This window comes from Gymnoscopelus microlampas (assembly GCF_963454915.1).
Source record: "Gymnoscopelus microlampas genome assembly, chromosome: 13".
Lineage (NCBI taxonomy): Eukaryota > Metazoa > Chordata > Actinopteri > Myctophiformes > Myctophidae > Gymnoscopelus > Gymnoscopelus microlampas.
The window spans coordinates 30,559,758-30,572,704 of record NC_139950.1 but is presented as its reverse complement, the minus strand read 5'-3'; the positions used below and the strand labels follow the sequence as shown (position 1 = coordinate 30,572,704).

Sequence of the window (12,947 nt, the reverse complement as noted above, 5' to 3'; positions counted from 1 at the left end):
CAATTACTCCCGCGGAGACATCAAATTTCTCTTGAGTCTTGGGTATTGTGACTGCACTGTTTCTTATTGTTATTTTCATTTGTAATAAAATGTCACTGACATCACAAGGTATTCTTAATTTTACGTATGGTCCAGTATATTATTAATTCATACCAGTCACTGTATTCCAGTGGGGCAAGGCAGCCTACTGTAAGTCATATTAATCACTTTTTCACCGGGACACGCCCCTCATCTAGACTGCCAAAGCAATGAGCAGCATAGAGCAGGGGTCTTCAACAGGGTCTAACTCTTACTCATTCTGGTTGTACAAGCTTCTGTTTTTATTTTGGTAAGGCACCTTGTAACATTAAGAAAGGTGCTATGTAAATACATTTTATTATAAGTGCTGCAGTAAATTCCTTGCATACTGTCACATGATAAATGAGACATCTCACACAGCAGTAGCAGACTGACATAGTGCTTTATTGAAGCTGTCTGTAAGAAGGAAAATAATGTGCATCCCTATCATATACATTTATGTGTAAAAATACTAAGGATGTACAGTGTAAAAAAAACAGCTTCTCGCAGATGGTCGTTTTCACATCGTTGTGGGTCTCCACTGGCCAGGAAAATGAACCTTGTCGATGTACCAAGCACTGTTTGTTTATGGCATGAGGGACAGAAGTTTCCTTAAGCTGTTTGAAAGCCTTTGATGTGAATCTTTCTGGATCGAATAGAGTTCCCCAATGTTTGGTGTCAAAATCATCTGTGGTCTATTGACTTGACAGAGGGCAAAGTGCTTTTCAGTGCTAAATTGCTTTGGGAAACATACAGCAGTAGCCCCCACCCTTTTTAAATGTGGCGACTGTCAAGATATGTCACAAGAAAGCTGAGATGGACATGAACATAAAATGTTTACACTTGATGAGTTGTTTTTTTTCCTCCATGGGTTCACCATATTTTTGTTTGCAAGTTATAAATAAATGCATTTCATGCTTGTTCGTGTTAATATTCATGATTGATAATACACTAGTGTCAGAGCGAGAAGGGGGCGGAGGGGAGGGGGGGGGGGGGTGATTGTGGGTCAAATACCACTGATACCCCTTTCAAATACTTGCCAGATGTGTTCTACTCTACTGTACATATGTCAGCATCATATGCCAGGCAGAACATGGTCCATTTTGAGCCGAAGACATTGGTTTGTTAACGCTGCAGGAGACAAGAGTTAGAGCAGCTGAAAATCGTTGATAGAATTCTGCATAATCGTCGCTGTCGGGAAGAAACCTTAGATCTCCATAATGATTTTTTTTTACGTTTCTGTAAATTCATTCCATTCTTGTATTAGTGTCACGCAAAAATAGCCGATCTACAAGCTCACGAGTTGTGTAGATCTGCGACGTTTACTATTAAAAAAAAAAACTATTAAGTGGAAGTGGTTAAGTCTGTCTGTGGGTTTTATAAAAGATCCATTGGAAGGTTCTTTTTAGATTTTTCTTGAAGAGCAATAGTTTTGGACATATGTACATGGTTTCCACCCCGACGACGACGATGTTGTGTAGTAGAAGTACTGAACAGTCAGCACAATGCCAGATACTATGAAGCTGAACCTGTGTGTCTGCATCCATTTGAAGTACCTCTAATGTGTGACCAATGACCGTACTGCACTACTGTGATCTCCATGCATTCATAGTCTTAACCACCACTTATGAAGGACATCATTCATGCAGTCATTGATGAAGATCAGTGTGGCCCCACCTTCTCTGCTTACCCACTTAAACCCTATGTATTTTGATGAATAGCGAAAATAGCCAGTCTACAAGCTTACAACACATAACGATGAGACGCGTTGTGAGCTTATACTGTAGATGTATAGTTTTTTTTGCTATTTTTGAACATTTAGAAATTCTTTGAAAATGTTTGAACATTTTCTCTGATAACGGCATGCTCAAAATATGGGCGCCAGGTTTAAAGTGGATTGGAGTCAAAGCATTTCCACTGCACCTCTCTCTAGAATCAGCCAATGGCAGAAAAGCTTGCCGTGCAATGACTGCACAGTGGATATTTTCTAACAAAATACTTTTGTATAGTTACTGAGCAAATGGTGAAAACGTCCACTATGCTCGACTCTCCCACTTGATACTCCAATAACACCAACTAGGACAAATCAGACATGTGGGACACATTGGCAAAAGTCTTACCAACTCCAGACAGCAGTTTTTGCTGAGCTACATAAAAGTTGTCCATGTTATGGAGGGAGAAAAAAAAATCTAAAATCTTCCTTCCAAGCAAAGGCTGAATCGAATTCCAATGAATCATAAAGTGATAGATGTGAAAGTGCTGTGGCCATGGCTACAAAGCATTTTTTAATGAACTTCCTTGCGATTGAACTTCCTAATAACTACAGCTACTAGCCTACTCCTCCGTTTGCAGACCTGGGTCAAATCATAGCTGAAATCCTTCCAAATACTTGGAGTGTTTGCCAGAGCCTGACGGGAGTGCCAGCTGGGTAGGATTTGTACTCATTTTGAACTATTCGGCAGCTTCGTTAGTGCCAGACAGGCTCAATCAATCACAGAGAAGTATTTTTCATAAGAGTGCTAATTTGACTCAGGGCTGTCGATGCGGGCAGAGGAGAGGCACCGCATGCAGGCCAGCGCCATTCTTTTCAACTCTGTCACAAAGTGGCTCTGCGTGTGTTCGCTTAGAGGAGTTTAATGGATGTGCAAGAGCAAAGCATATGGAATTAAGAGTAGCTGAAACACAGCTACATGTGGCATTAGCCATGTCTAAAAAAAGAGGGAGAGAGGAGCTTGGAGGAGGAAGAGAAGGGAATTAAATTCAGAGCAAAAATATTTTAAGACCTCAACTGCAGTATGAAACACAACTACAACCCCTGACTGACTAAAATCCAAAACAGAACACAATGACAATGAAATAAATAAAATAAAAAAGTAAATTCAAGTTATGCATCAATAATAATAAAAACATTCAAATAAATAGATTGGAGTACAATTTTCTATGTCTAAACAAGAGAAAAATATCCCACTAGTCATTGGGCTCTCCCAGATAGTTTCATCAATGGTGATACTGTACTCTATATCCACCTTAGAGAAAACAAACTACAGTAACATAAATGTTTGCTTGAAGCAGACCTTAGTCAAGGAGGATTCCAAATCATTATCAACAAAATTATACATCTTAAAAAAGAAAAAAACATTTTCTTGATTCTGACAACATGAACAGTTTTTTCCGACTCCTTTGGGCTCTATATAAGGCTTTATATAGATCGAGACGATGTCCAGACCGTTGACACGTTTAGCTGGGAAAAACAAATGAAATGCATATAAAGTTAAGTAGACAGATTGGAAGTCCAACTTGACGGAGGTCTGACTGGAAGACACGATGAACTCAACATCAACAAACAAACAAACAAAGACCAGACCAGAGGAAAGAGACAGAGAATAGTATGGAGACATACCAAGGATAGTATTGTGGTCATGACGCCCAACCCTGCTAGCCTGAAATTGCCAACATCATCTCTCTTTCCCATAAGATTCATCAGCCTGCATGAAGGACCTTAGTAGGACAACATGCTCTCATTCATTAAATAAGACTAAGAGTCTAAAAGCCCCGCTAGCGGCCCCTAGAGGCTTTGCTGCAATCCCAAAAAGGGACCAAAGTGGTTTGCACCCAGGTCAATTCATGCCGCACAATGTGTCGCACAATGAAAGTGATGTCAAAGCTACAAAAATGTAACTTGGAGGACATTCGCAGATGGCTTTGAGCACATCTAGAAAAATGAATGGTCACAAATTCTTCATAAAATGTTGCATACTGTGATTGGAAGGGAAGATGAAATAAGCACTGTTACCACAGAGATAATCACTTCCTTGTTTACATTTTCTGGCAATGTGCTGTCAGCGAGTCACAGACAGTTATGCTCCAATAACTCATAATGTTGTGAGACACGTACGTTGTGAGACACTTAGTGCAGTATGTCGTTCGACACTTGTTGCTCAAAGCATAAATTGGCCTTTAGGGCCTCATGTTCTCACAAGTGGGAAAGCTTTAAAGTGAAATAAAATAAAGTATCATAATTAAAAAGCTACAAAGTGCCTTTAAAACTGAAAACAAGGCTTAAGAGTGGAGGTAGAGGAAAAGCCAAAATCAGCAAGGCCCATCCTGCTATCTATCTGTTAGATAAAAATGAGATATCTTGTGTGCAATGTTGACATTTTGGCCTGAAGGAAGTTATGGTGCGCCAGAAGGAAGTTATGGTGTAGACTCTCAAGCCAGTCTCTAAACGCCTCGTTCTTTTATAATTTGTTCCTTTGGCTGTGTCTTATTATCTCAGGGCTTAATGTTTTATGTAAAACACTTTGAATTGTCTTGTTTAAATGTGCTAATAAAATTGCATTGCTTTGCTCAACTAGAGACTTGTGACACTCTCCCAACCTTCCTTCCTAAAACGGGGTAGAGACAATTAAAAAGTTAAGAAATAAAACAATTACAGAACCAATCCAAAGTCTATAAGGCGGTCTTTCATATTGGGGTGGTGACATGATTGGGTTCAAAGCAGCAACCTCAAGTAACTACAGTACTTTGGATTTTCACTAGCCGTATCAGTATGTGGAAATCTCCGACCGTCTGGCAAAGCTAGACTAGAACAGACTACAGAGTGAGGATAAATCGACAGACCGGACGATATTACCATCCTTAGAGCCCCGCCACTAGTGGGGCTAAAAAAGTGGTTGTAACCTCAAACCACAATGAGACATGTCAACTATTGTTACAGTCTTAACACTTAACACTCCCATATGCCATTTTATCAACAACCTTATCAGGCTCTTTTTCAACTTTCTCTACCACCCCACTATTTCATAACCCACATACATACATTCAGGTTTCCTATTTTCTACACCCATTCCTAGAGATATACAGTACAGTTGACACAGCAACTTCCATCCTTCATGCAGTACAGTACCTACAGTATAATCTTTGTCAGAACACTAACTCTTTCTCTCTGAATTCCACCTGCTCTTTCAGTCTGAACTCTGTCACAGCGCTTTGAAACAAGTACCTATGATAAGTCACAATGTACAGTCATATACATGTGTTTAGAGCAAACACACTGGGAATACTTTGGATCATAATTGGAAATAATCTGTTTAGTAAAAGAAGCACACAGGCATGCGCGTGCACACGCGTGTGTGCGCACACACACGCACACGTACGCACACACTTCCTACACAGAGTCCCTAATTGTTAGTCAATTGTCACAAACGTTTTCAGTGTTTGAAGGCTACAGTAGCAGTGGCCTTGACCCAAATACCATCCTCAGCCTTCCATCTCATGTTCTGTCTCCTCATCTCTGTCACATTTTGGTCACAGAACAACATAAAAACAGACCAACATTAAACAGAGCAGGAAGGCTAATCTGCTTTCCCTCCAACATTCTTCGGCCATTTCTTTCTTTGTTTTTTTAGGTGCCCTTTTCACCCAGTCTAAAACCGGTAGCAATAATATTCTTTTAATAGAATAATGGAATACAAAAAGTTAAATATAAAATCATTAACTAGAACAATAAATAGAACATATATTAGAGCCATTGCTGTGACAGGTGTAAACCCATAAATATTCATGTATATTACCACGCAATCTCATAATCTCTCTTAAAAAAAATCTGAATGTTTCATAAGCAACTGGCAGGGAACAGAAAATCAGCGAAGACTGACCACTGTTATGCCCGCATTTCAATCATCACTATATACACTCTATGATCACATTATAAATATGTCACATCATATCATTTCTGTCGGGGCAGAAACCTTGTATCTCCATATTTCATGTTTTTTGCATACTGTAAATGAGTGCCTATGTTATACTTTGTCATATTAAAGTGTAGGGCGTATTATTATTATTATTATTATGTATTTTAATATTATAATTATCAAATGTATTTTTTATTAAGAAAATGTTCATCTATAATGACATGCCCAAAATAGCGACGCCAGACTGAATGTGGTTAAGTCTGTCTGTGGGTTTTATGAATATGAACAGCATTAACAAGAGCTTTTGACTACATGATAACTACATTGAATTATTTCCATTTCCTAAAAACAAACGGTTTTGGACATACAACGTTTCCGCCCGACAGCGACGATATCATTCTTGGAACCCCTGAATGCTTTCACCAGGTCAGACACACTCCAATAACCTGCTCGCCAGATTGGATTTCCCTTTCGTTGTGGCAAAATGTGGTGAATCTCTTCCTGCATCAGTTTCACTTTGTCCAAGAAGTCCAGGCATGTGGTGGTTCCCAAGTCATGACAATGACAGTGTAAAGCTTTCCATGATGTACGCAAAGTACCGATTATTATTATTATTATTCACTTTTTGGGACAATAGCAATTTTAAGCTGAGAGGAACTTCTGTTAGGGGGGAAATCAAAAGCGTTCAGAGATGATTCAAACCGACCTCTGAATGTCATCTTCGTTTGAATGGCCGGCGAGTTGCCACTCAGCACTGCATTGTGGGTGATATAGTAAAGCTTGCGGTCTGGCCTACTGAACTGCTGTGCTTTGAAATGCTCTCTTAAACCCCTACAGTCAAAGTACACCATACGCACAAACACATGACATCCATGACATTATTGTCTGTAAGTAGAGAACTGAAGTATTGGTAATAGTTGCAGTACTGTAACTTCAGTAACGGCAATTAGAGGTGATTGATGTTATTGTCCTTAACTAGAGAGCTGAAGTGTCTTCTGTGGATTTCTGTATCGTGTCCTGCAGAATAAAGCTAGTAGAGTAGCACCTGGTAGTAATAGCAGTAGTAGTAGCAGTAGTAGTAATCAGAGTAATAGAGTAGTAGTAATAGCAGCAACGGTAATGAATTGCACTGTGCAAACCTGAGTCAATTCCTGCTCGAGCCTGCATGGAGTGCACGTCGGGGTTGGTGGTTATGGTCGCTGTGGACAGTTGGAGCATGCCAGACAGCTTCCAGCCACCCCAGACTGTGAGGATGCTTAATCCATTAAGACTAGGAACGCATCTGAGTCATTTTAAGATTTCTTTGGCTATTTTTGAAAAAGAAAACGTGAAAATGTGTGCAAATCTTTGAATATATATATATCATGTTTTAACTCAAATCTTTGCTTCTGGGGGTCCCTGAAACAAAATATTTTGAGTTGGGGGTGTCCGCGGACAAATACATATCATTTTGGGTGGTCCTTGACATGAAAAAAGTTTGAGAACCACTGATATTATAGCAACCTACGTTTTTCTTTTTCAAAAACTGATTTAGAAGACATTTGTAGAATCCCCAGAAGCAAATATTTGAGTTAAAAATATTTGCACACATTTTCACGATTTTTCAAATCAGATCTACAAGCTCGTACTGCAATTTTTGAATAGCCCAAAGTATAAAATAATGGTTATTGCCAAAAAAAATCTAAAATGACACAGTATGCGTCCCCGGATTGAATGGGTTAACTACAGTAGTACAGTTGTTTGTGTCTGGAGGTCAGATTATGTTTGTTTTGTCTATTAGAGCCTGAGAGATAACTGGTAATGGCAGTTAGAATCGACTTCAAATACATCCTTTCCGTAATTTACCGTAGGAGCCACGCACCATAATTGACATACAAGCGTCGACTATTGACCATTTTGGTAATAGCGTATCTGCTTTGTATTTGCCAAATGCGGTGGGGGATAAGAAGACCGTGTCACGTCAAAGCACAGCAGGTCACCACTACTAATGAAACTGCCGTCACTAAAGGGGGCTTCCGTCACAGCCGATCACAGTTTGGATGACTTAAGATTGCAATGCAGACTTGCAGGGCTAGAATGGCCTGGGGAGTTTTGCACCTCTGGGAAAAAAACAGCGTTTCTCACAAAATTTGAGAAGCTAAAATGAGAGCGCAGGAGAGTGAAGAGGGAGAAGGGGAGAAGAGGAGAAGGATTGAGGAGGAGAGGAAGGTCTCTCTCCGCTCAGGGGCTGGGTAGGTCCAAAGCTGTAGGTCTCATCGTCGTCCCACAATGATGACCTCAGAGTCCAGATGTGTCGATGTCACCACGGTGGTGGTTCATTCCCGCCCACTGGCCGAGTAGGAGAACTGCGGGAAGTGAGGTCTTCTCTCATTGTCCAAGCATTCCATCCCATCTTCATCAACTAGGGAGAGGAGAAACAGCACAGTTCATCAGTTGCTTAACCCATTAAGACCTGAGGCCGATTCTGCAAATGCCCTCTAAACCTGTAGTTCTCAAACTTTTTTTGTAATTCAAAATTATTCAAAATCTTTCAAAAATGTTCATAAATAGCCAACGCTAAAATCTAAAATGACGGAGATGCGTTCCCCGTTTTAACAAATCAACTGCTTTCTCTGGTTTTATTGTGTCTTACACAACGGCACTGAAAAATAACAGACCACCTAGGGCAAATACACCTGATCGGCCGTGACGTGTCACAAGGGGGTACAATAATTCTCTATAACACTACTAATGAGAACAGATGGAACAGACGTGTCGAATTTGTTCACAGCTAAAAAATATATATATACTGTAACTGTATATATCAATGCGCACACCACTGTACAATGTGCTTCTAATACATGGAAGCAGACTGGTTACTAGAAGATCCTAATAACCGCACTTCAGGGGGTAAACGTAACCGACTTGCTCAGAAGACAACAGGTCGATCTCTCGTACACTATCTAACTAAGGTGAGACCCGAGGAACTAACAAAAGCGTAGATTGACGCCCCCAAGAAACACATGATCAGTGCAGCCCATGCATTATTCAGTGAGGAACATGGCGAAGTCTCATGTCTTCATTTCAGTGGCCTGCTGAGAGGCGCATGTGGCCGGGGACTACAGAGGTGCTTCAATAAACCAACAGCAGCACTGTGAGTGTTAGTTCCCCCCTGTGGTCACGTCAAGAGGCAATATCTCACTTCAGACAAAGGCAAGAACAACAACAAGCACACATGTACACATAAATAGATTACACCCCCACCAAAAATGAACAGTACGTTTCATTATTGCATGTGAACATATTTGGGAAGTTTCACACTCTCAGTTACAGAGCGATCACTGCTTACCACCCACTCCACCCTCACCACCTGTCTGACTGCCTGACATTAGAACATGGATGCAGGCAAACTTTCTTGCTTGCTTTCTAAAACTCAACTGCATTAATAAGCGACGTCCCCAAACTTCTGTCCAGATTTCCTTACCTGCTCTACACAAAACCTTTTAATCAGTGTTGCTGCCACCATCCCCCTCCACCAAAGTATGAAACCTTGTTTTTATTCTCGACCCCACTCTCTCCTTCGTGCCCCATGTCAACTAGATCACCAAAAGTGCCTTCTTTCACCTTCCCAAACATTGCTCGCACTCATTCATGCGGTGACCACACATCCCGTTTTTTTCCCCCCGGTTTCAAACTGGGTGACTGTAAAAGTGTCCCAGTGTACATTCACTACCAAATTGTCCGTTTTTTTTTTTTTTTTAAAGACATTTTTTATCTTTTTCTGCCTTTATTGATAGGATAGTGGGCTGACAGAAAATGGGGAGAGATATGGGGGGGTGACACACAGCAAAGGTCGTCGGGATCGGGAATCAAACCCGCTACACGCTGTCAAGCTGGATTATCAGCAAATGTGGTATACGGCTGGACCGCCCCCAAATTGTCTCGTTTTACACCACAATTAAAATACTTGTTTTCAGTGCTTACATAGATTACTTTGATCATGTTCTGTTGAATGGTGCAGTCACCAGGTGTGCTAAGCAAGGGATAATTGATGTCGAGCCGCTCATTGTTGAGAAATAAGCCCCGACAGGGTGATTAAATCCTGACGTGGAGCAGAGGGATTTAATCACCCCGCTTATTACACTGCTAATTAATACATTAATTAATAAAATTGACACAAGAGTAACAATAAAACAATGTATTCCCTTGCTCACAGTAATGAAAGTATTCCATTAATTCATGCCAGGTGCGGCCGTCCGTCCAGTGCAACCGTACGGTCGCCTCGGAAAACAACAGGAAGTGTTGATCAAATACAATACATTTTCGGTTGCTGCATTGTCTATTTCTCGCTTCAAATGTTTTCAAAACTTGAGAGCAACGTTTTGCTGTTAATGACATTATGCGTTTGTTTACATGGCTGCCATGTTGGATACAGCATAAAATCAAGCAGCTCGGCCAGGTGCTACGAGTCTTTGATTAGACAGAGGTCTGTTATTGAGCTCAGCGGTCATTATCCAGAATTATACAACAGGTAGTTCCGACCAAGCAATCTGATTGGCTGAAATAGCTATCTAGCCGTGCTTCAAACCAGCATCATAGCACGGGCCGAATCACATTAATAAATCACTCCGCACTGGAGTCCGCACCTGATTAGACAATATATGGCACAGCTGTGCTGTGAAGTCACGCTGTCCCACGGTACGAAAACAAACAGACAGTAGCCTGACCCACCGTCGCCACTGGAGAACAAACAGCTATGCAAAATGGACTATGTTGTTAATTTTGACTTATTTGGTGGACTTACGGTTGATCAATGGTTAGAAGGTTATAAATATCCTCCTGTGTAAAGTAAAATTACTCCCATTTCGTTAACAGTCCAGTGTATGTTATACTTTATCGTACGAAGGTATCGCACGGCGAAAATAGCCGATCTAAAAGTTCACAACGCGTCGCCGTCGCGACGCATTGTCAGCTTGTAGATCAGTTATTTTGGCCGCGTGACACGGTCGTACGACGGAGCCTATAGCCTACTGGAATTCTTTCCACTGCGCAAGCATTGATAGCTCAGCTGTGTTGATGAGACGGTGCCTAAAACTCAAAGCACTGCTACAGGGACTATTTAATGTCTCTCAGTCAAAAACTCTTCTCTTTACAGGGAAACGGACAATAGCGAAACATTTTTATTATTAATTGCCCCACAATATGAATACATTTGGATGTGTTTTGTTGGTAACTGTTGTATAATCGCAATATTACACTCGAGGGTGTGCTTTACCTTACATTATTGGCACTTCAGTGATGCTGGCGGAACTCGGCTTCGCCTCGTTCCTGACCGCATCACTGGCGTGCCAATAATGACGGTAAAGCACACCCTCTCGTGTAATATTGCTTAAATAACACACCGCTGAATTCAGTGATTGATCAATCAGAATCAAGCATTCAACCAAGCCATGTAATAAGCACTAAAATAATTGATCCCCATGTGTGCGTGCATGATCATACGCATGCATTAAAATGTGCATTCATTTTAGGGTTCTGGTTTAGGGTTTTGAAAGTCTGGCCGACCTACTCATTCAACACTCATTCATGCCTTTATTATATCTAGGCTTGATTACTGCAACACAGCCTCCTTTATGGCACCATCACCAAAGTTCTCAATAAACTACAGGAGGGGTGCCCACCCTTTTTTGATTTGAGAACTACTTTTAAAATAACCAGCTCAACAAGATCTACTAAATGTACCTGAGGGTGCTGTTAGAAATTGCAAAAATGTGTCTCTATGTTTTCCTTTCTTTGGAATAGCGACACTGGCGTTACATATAAGGCACACACACATGGAATGGGAAATAGTGGGCGGGAAAAGTGGCGCTATAATAGAGCACCGAAGTCCTGACGTCACTGCCAGTAGAGGGCGCTGTTCCGCTGGTTCTTGGCTTTATTTGTTGTGTTGATATCCTCATTGGGGAATCTTAGATCGCCTCATATAAGAACTGTGTTCGAAAATTAAACACACCACCCCGGCGATTCTGTCACGGGGGTGGCTCCTGGTGGCGCTATAAAAGGCACATGTGAAAAATGCAGGGCAAAGGCGTTTCGTTTAATGACTATAGAGATACTGTACCGATACTGTATAGAATGTACCGATTTGCGTGATGCAAAAATTGGCCTCCTGGTGGCGCTATAACAGGCCCATGTGAAAAATTTGGGGCAGAGATTCTGCTCTGGCAATCAGGGAGAGTGCGTGCACAGTGCGTGCACAGTTTCGCTGCCATCAAGCCAACGGTGCCGGAGATTAGCTGTTCACAGACAGAAGGACGGACGGAGACAGACGACAGACGGACGGATGGACGGACAGTGTGCAAAACATAGTCTTGGCCATGCCTTTTGGCCTGGTGGAGACAAAAAACACAAAAAATATGTACAAAAGTACATAAAAATACATTTTAAGTTAAGACTAATGCAGAGACCTAAGTAAAAGCAATGCTAAAAAAGATGTGTCTTAAGATTTCTTTGTGTCCACTGATTCAGAAACCCCCAGATCCTCTGGCAGACTGTTCCAACCATAATAGCTAGAGGCCTCTTCTCTATGCCCTTTTGATCTAGACTTCAGAACAGGTGCCAGAGGATCTAAGGGTCCTACTGGGCACATACCTGGAAAGCATTGCAGATAAGTAGGCGCATGCATTTCTATTTAATACAATAAAAGATCATAAAATCTATTCTAAAAACTGCCAGCCAATGCAGGGACTTTAAAATGGGTGCAACGGGTGCTCTCCGTCTGGTCTTTGTCAGCACACGTGCAGCTGCGTTCTGAACAAGCTGTAGGAGAGCATGATAATAAAACAGTGCATTTGTGCATTTGTTTTTTGTTTAGATAGAAATGATGTACAAAACTCCGCTGCCCACCTGCTCACCAGTACCCTCTCCAGAGACCACATCACACCAATTCTCCATGACCTTCACTGGCTTCCAGTCAGACACAGAATACATTTCAAACTACTACTCACCATCTACAAGGCCCTCAACAGTCTAGTTCCCCCTACCTCTCCAACCTCCTCCACCATCATGTAGCCTCCCACTTCAAGTGGGACGTCCCACGGTATTGGCCGTCCCCAGTAATGTTATTTTTCCAGCTCGGCGGGAGGCTCGTTTTGATGAAAAGTAGGTTGTAGTTGTCTACATTAGGTCTACTATGGTAGGACATGTTTCTTTGTGTTT

At 41.4% G+C, this 12,947-nt stretch overlaps 1 protein-coding gene across 1 annotated transcript in view; it reads right to left on the bottom strand.

The window, feature by feature from the left end:
• Window positions 1–441: 441 nt before the first annotated feature.
• The window catches only part of akt3a (v-akt murine thymoma viral oncogene homolog 3a), an 83,411-nt gene continuing 70,905 nt past the window's right edge, over window positions 442–12,947 (bottom strand). Inside the window, exon 14 of the mRNA XM_084077214.1 lies at window positions 442–8,151. Within this exon, the coding sequence (XP_083933340.1) occupies window positions 8,066–8,151 (86 nt within the window). The 3' untranslated portion in view covers window positions 442–8,065. The remainder of the gene's footprint in view (window positions 8,152–12,947) is intronic.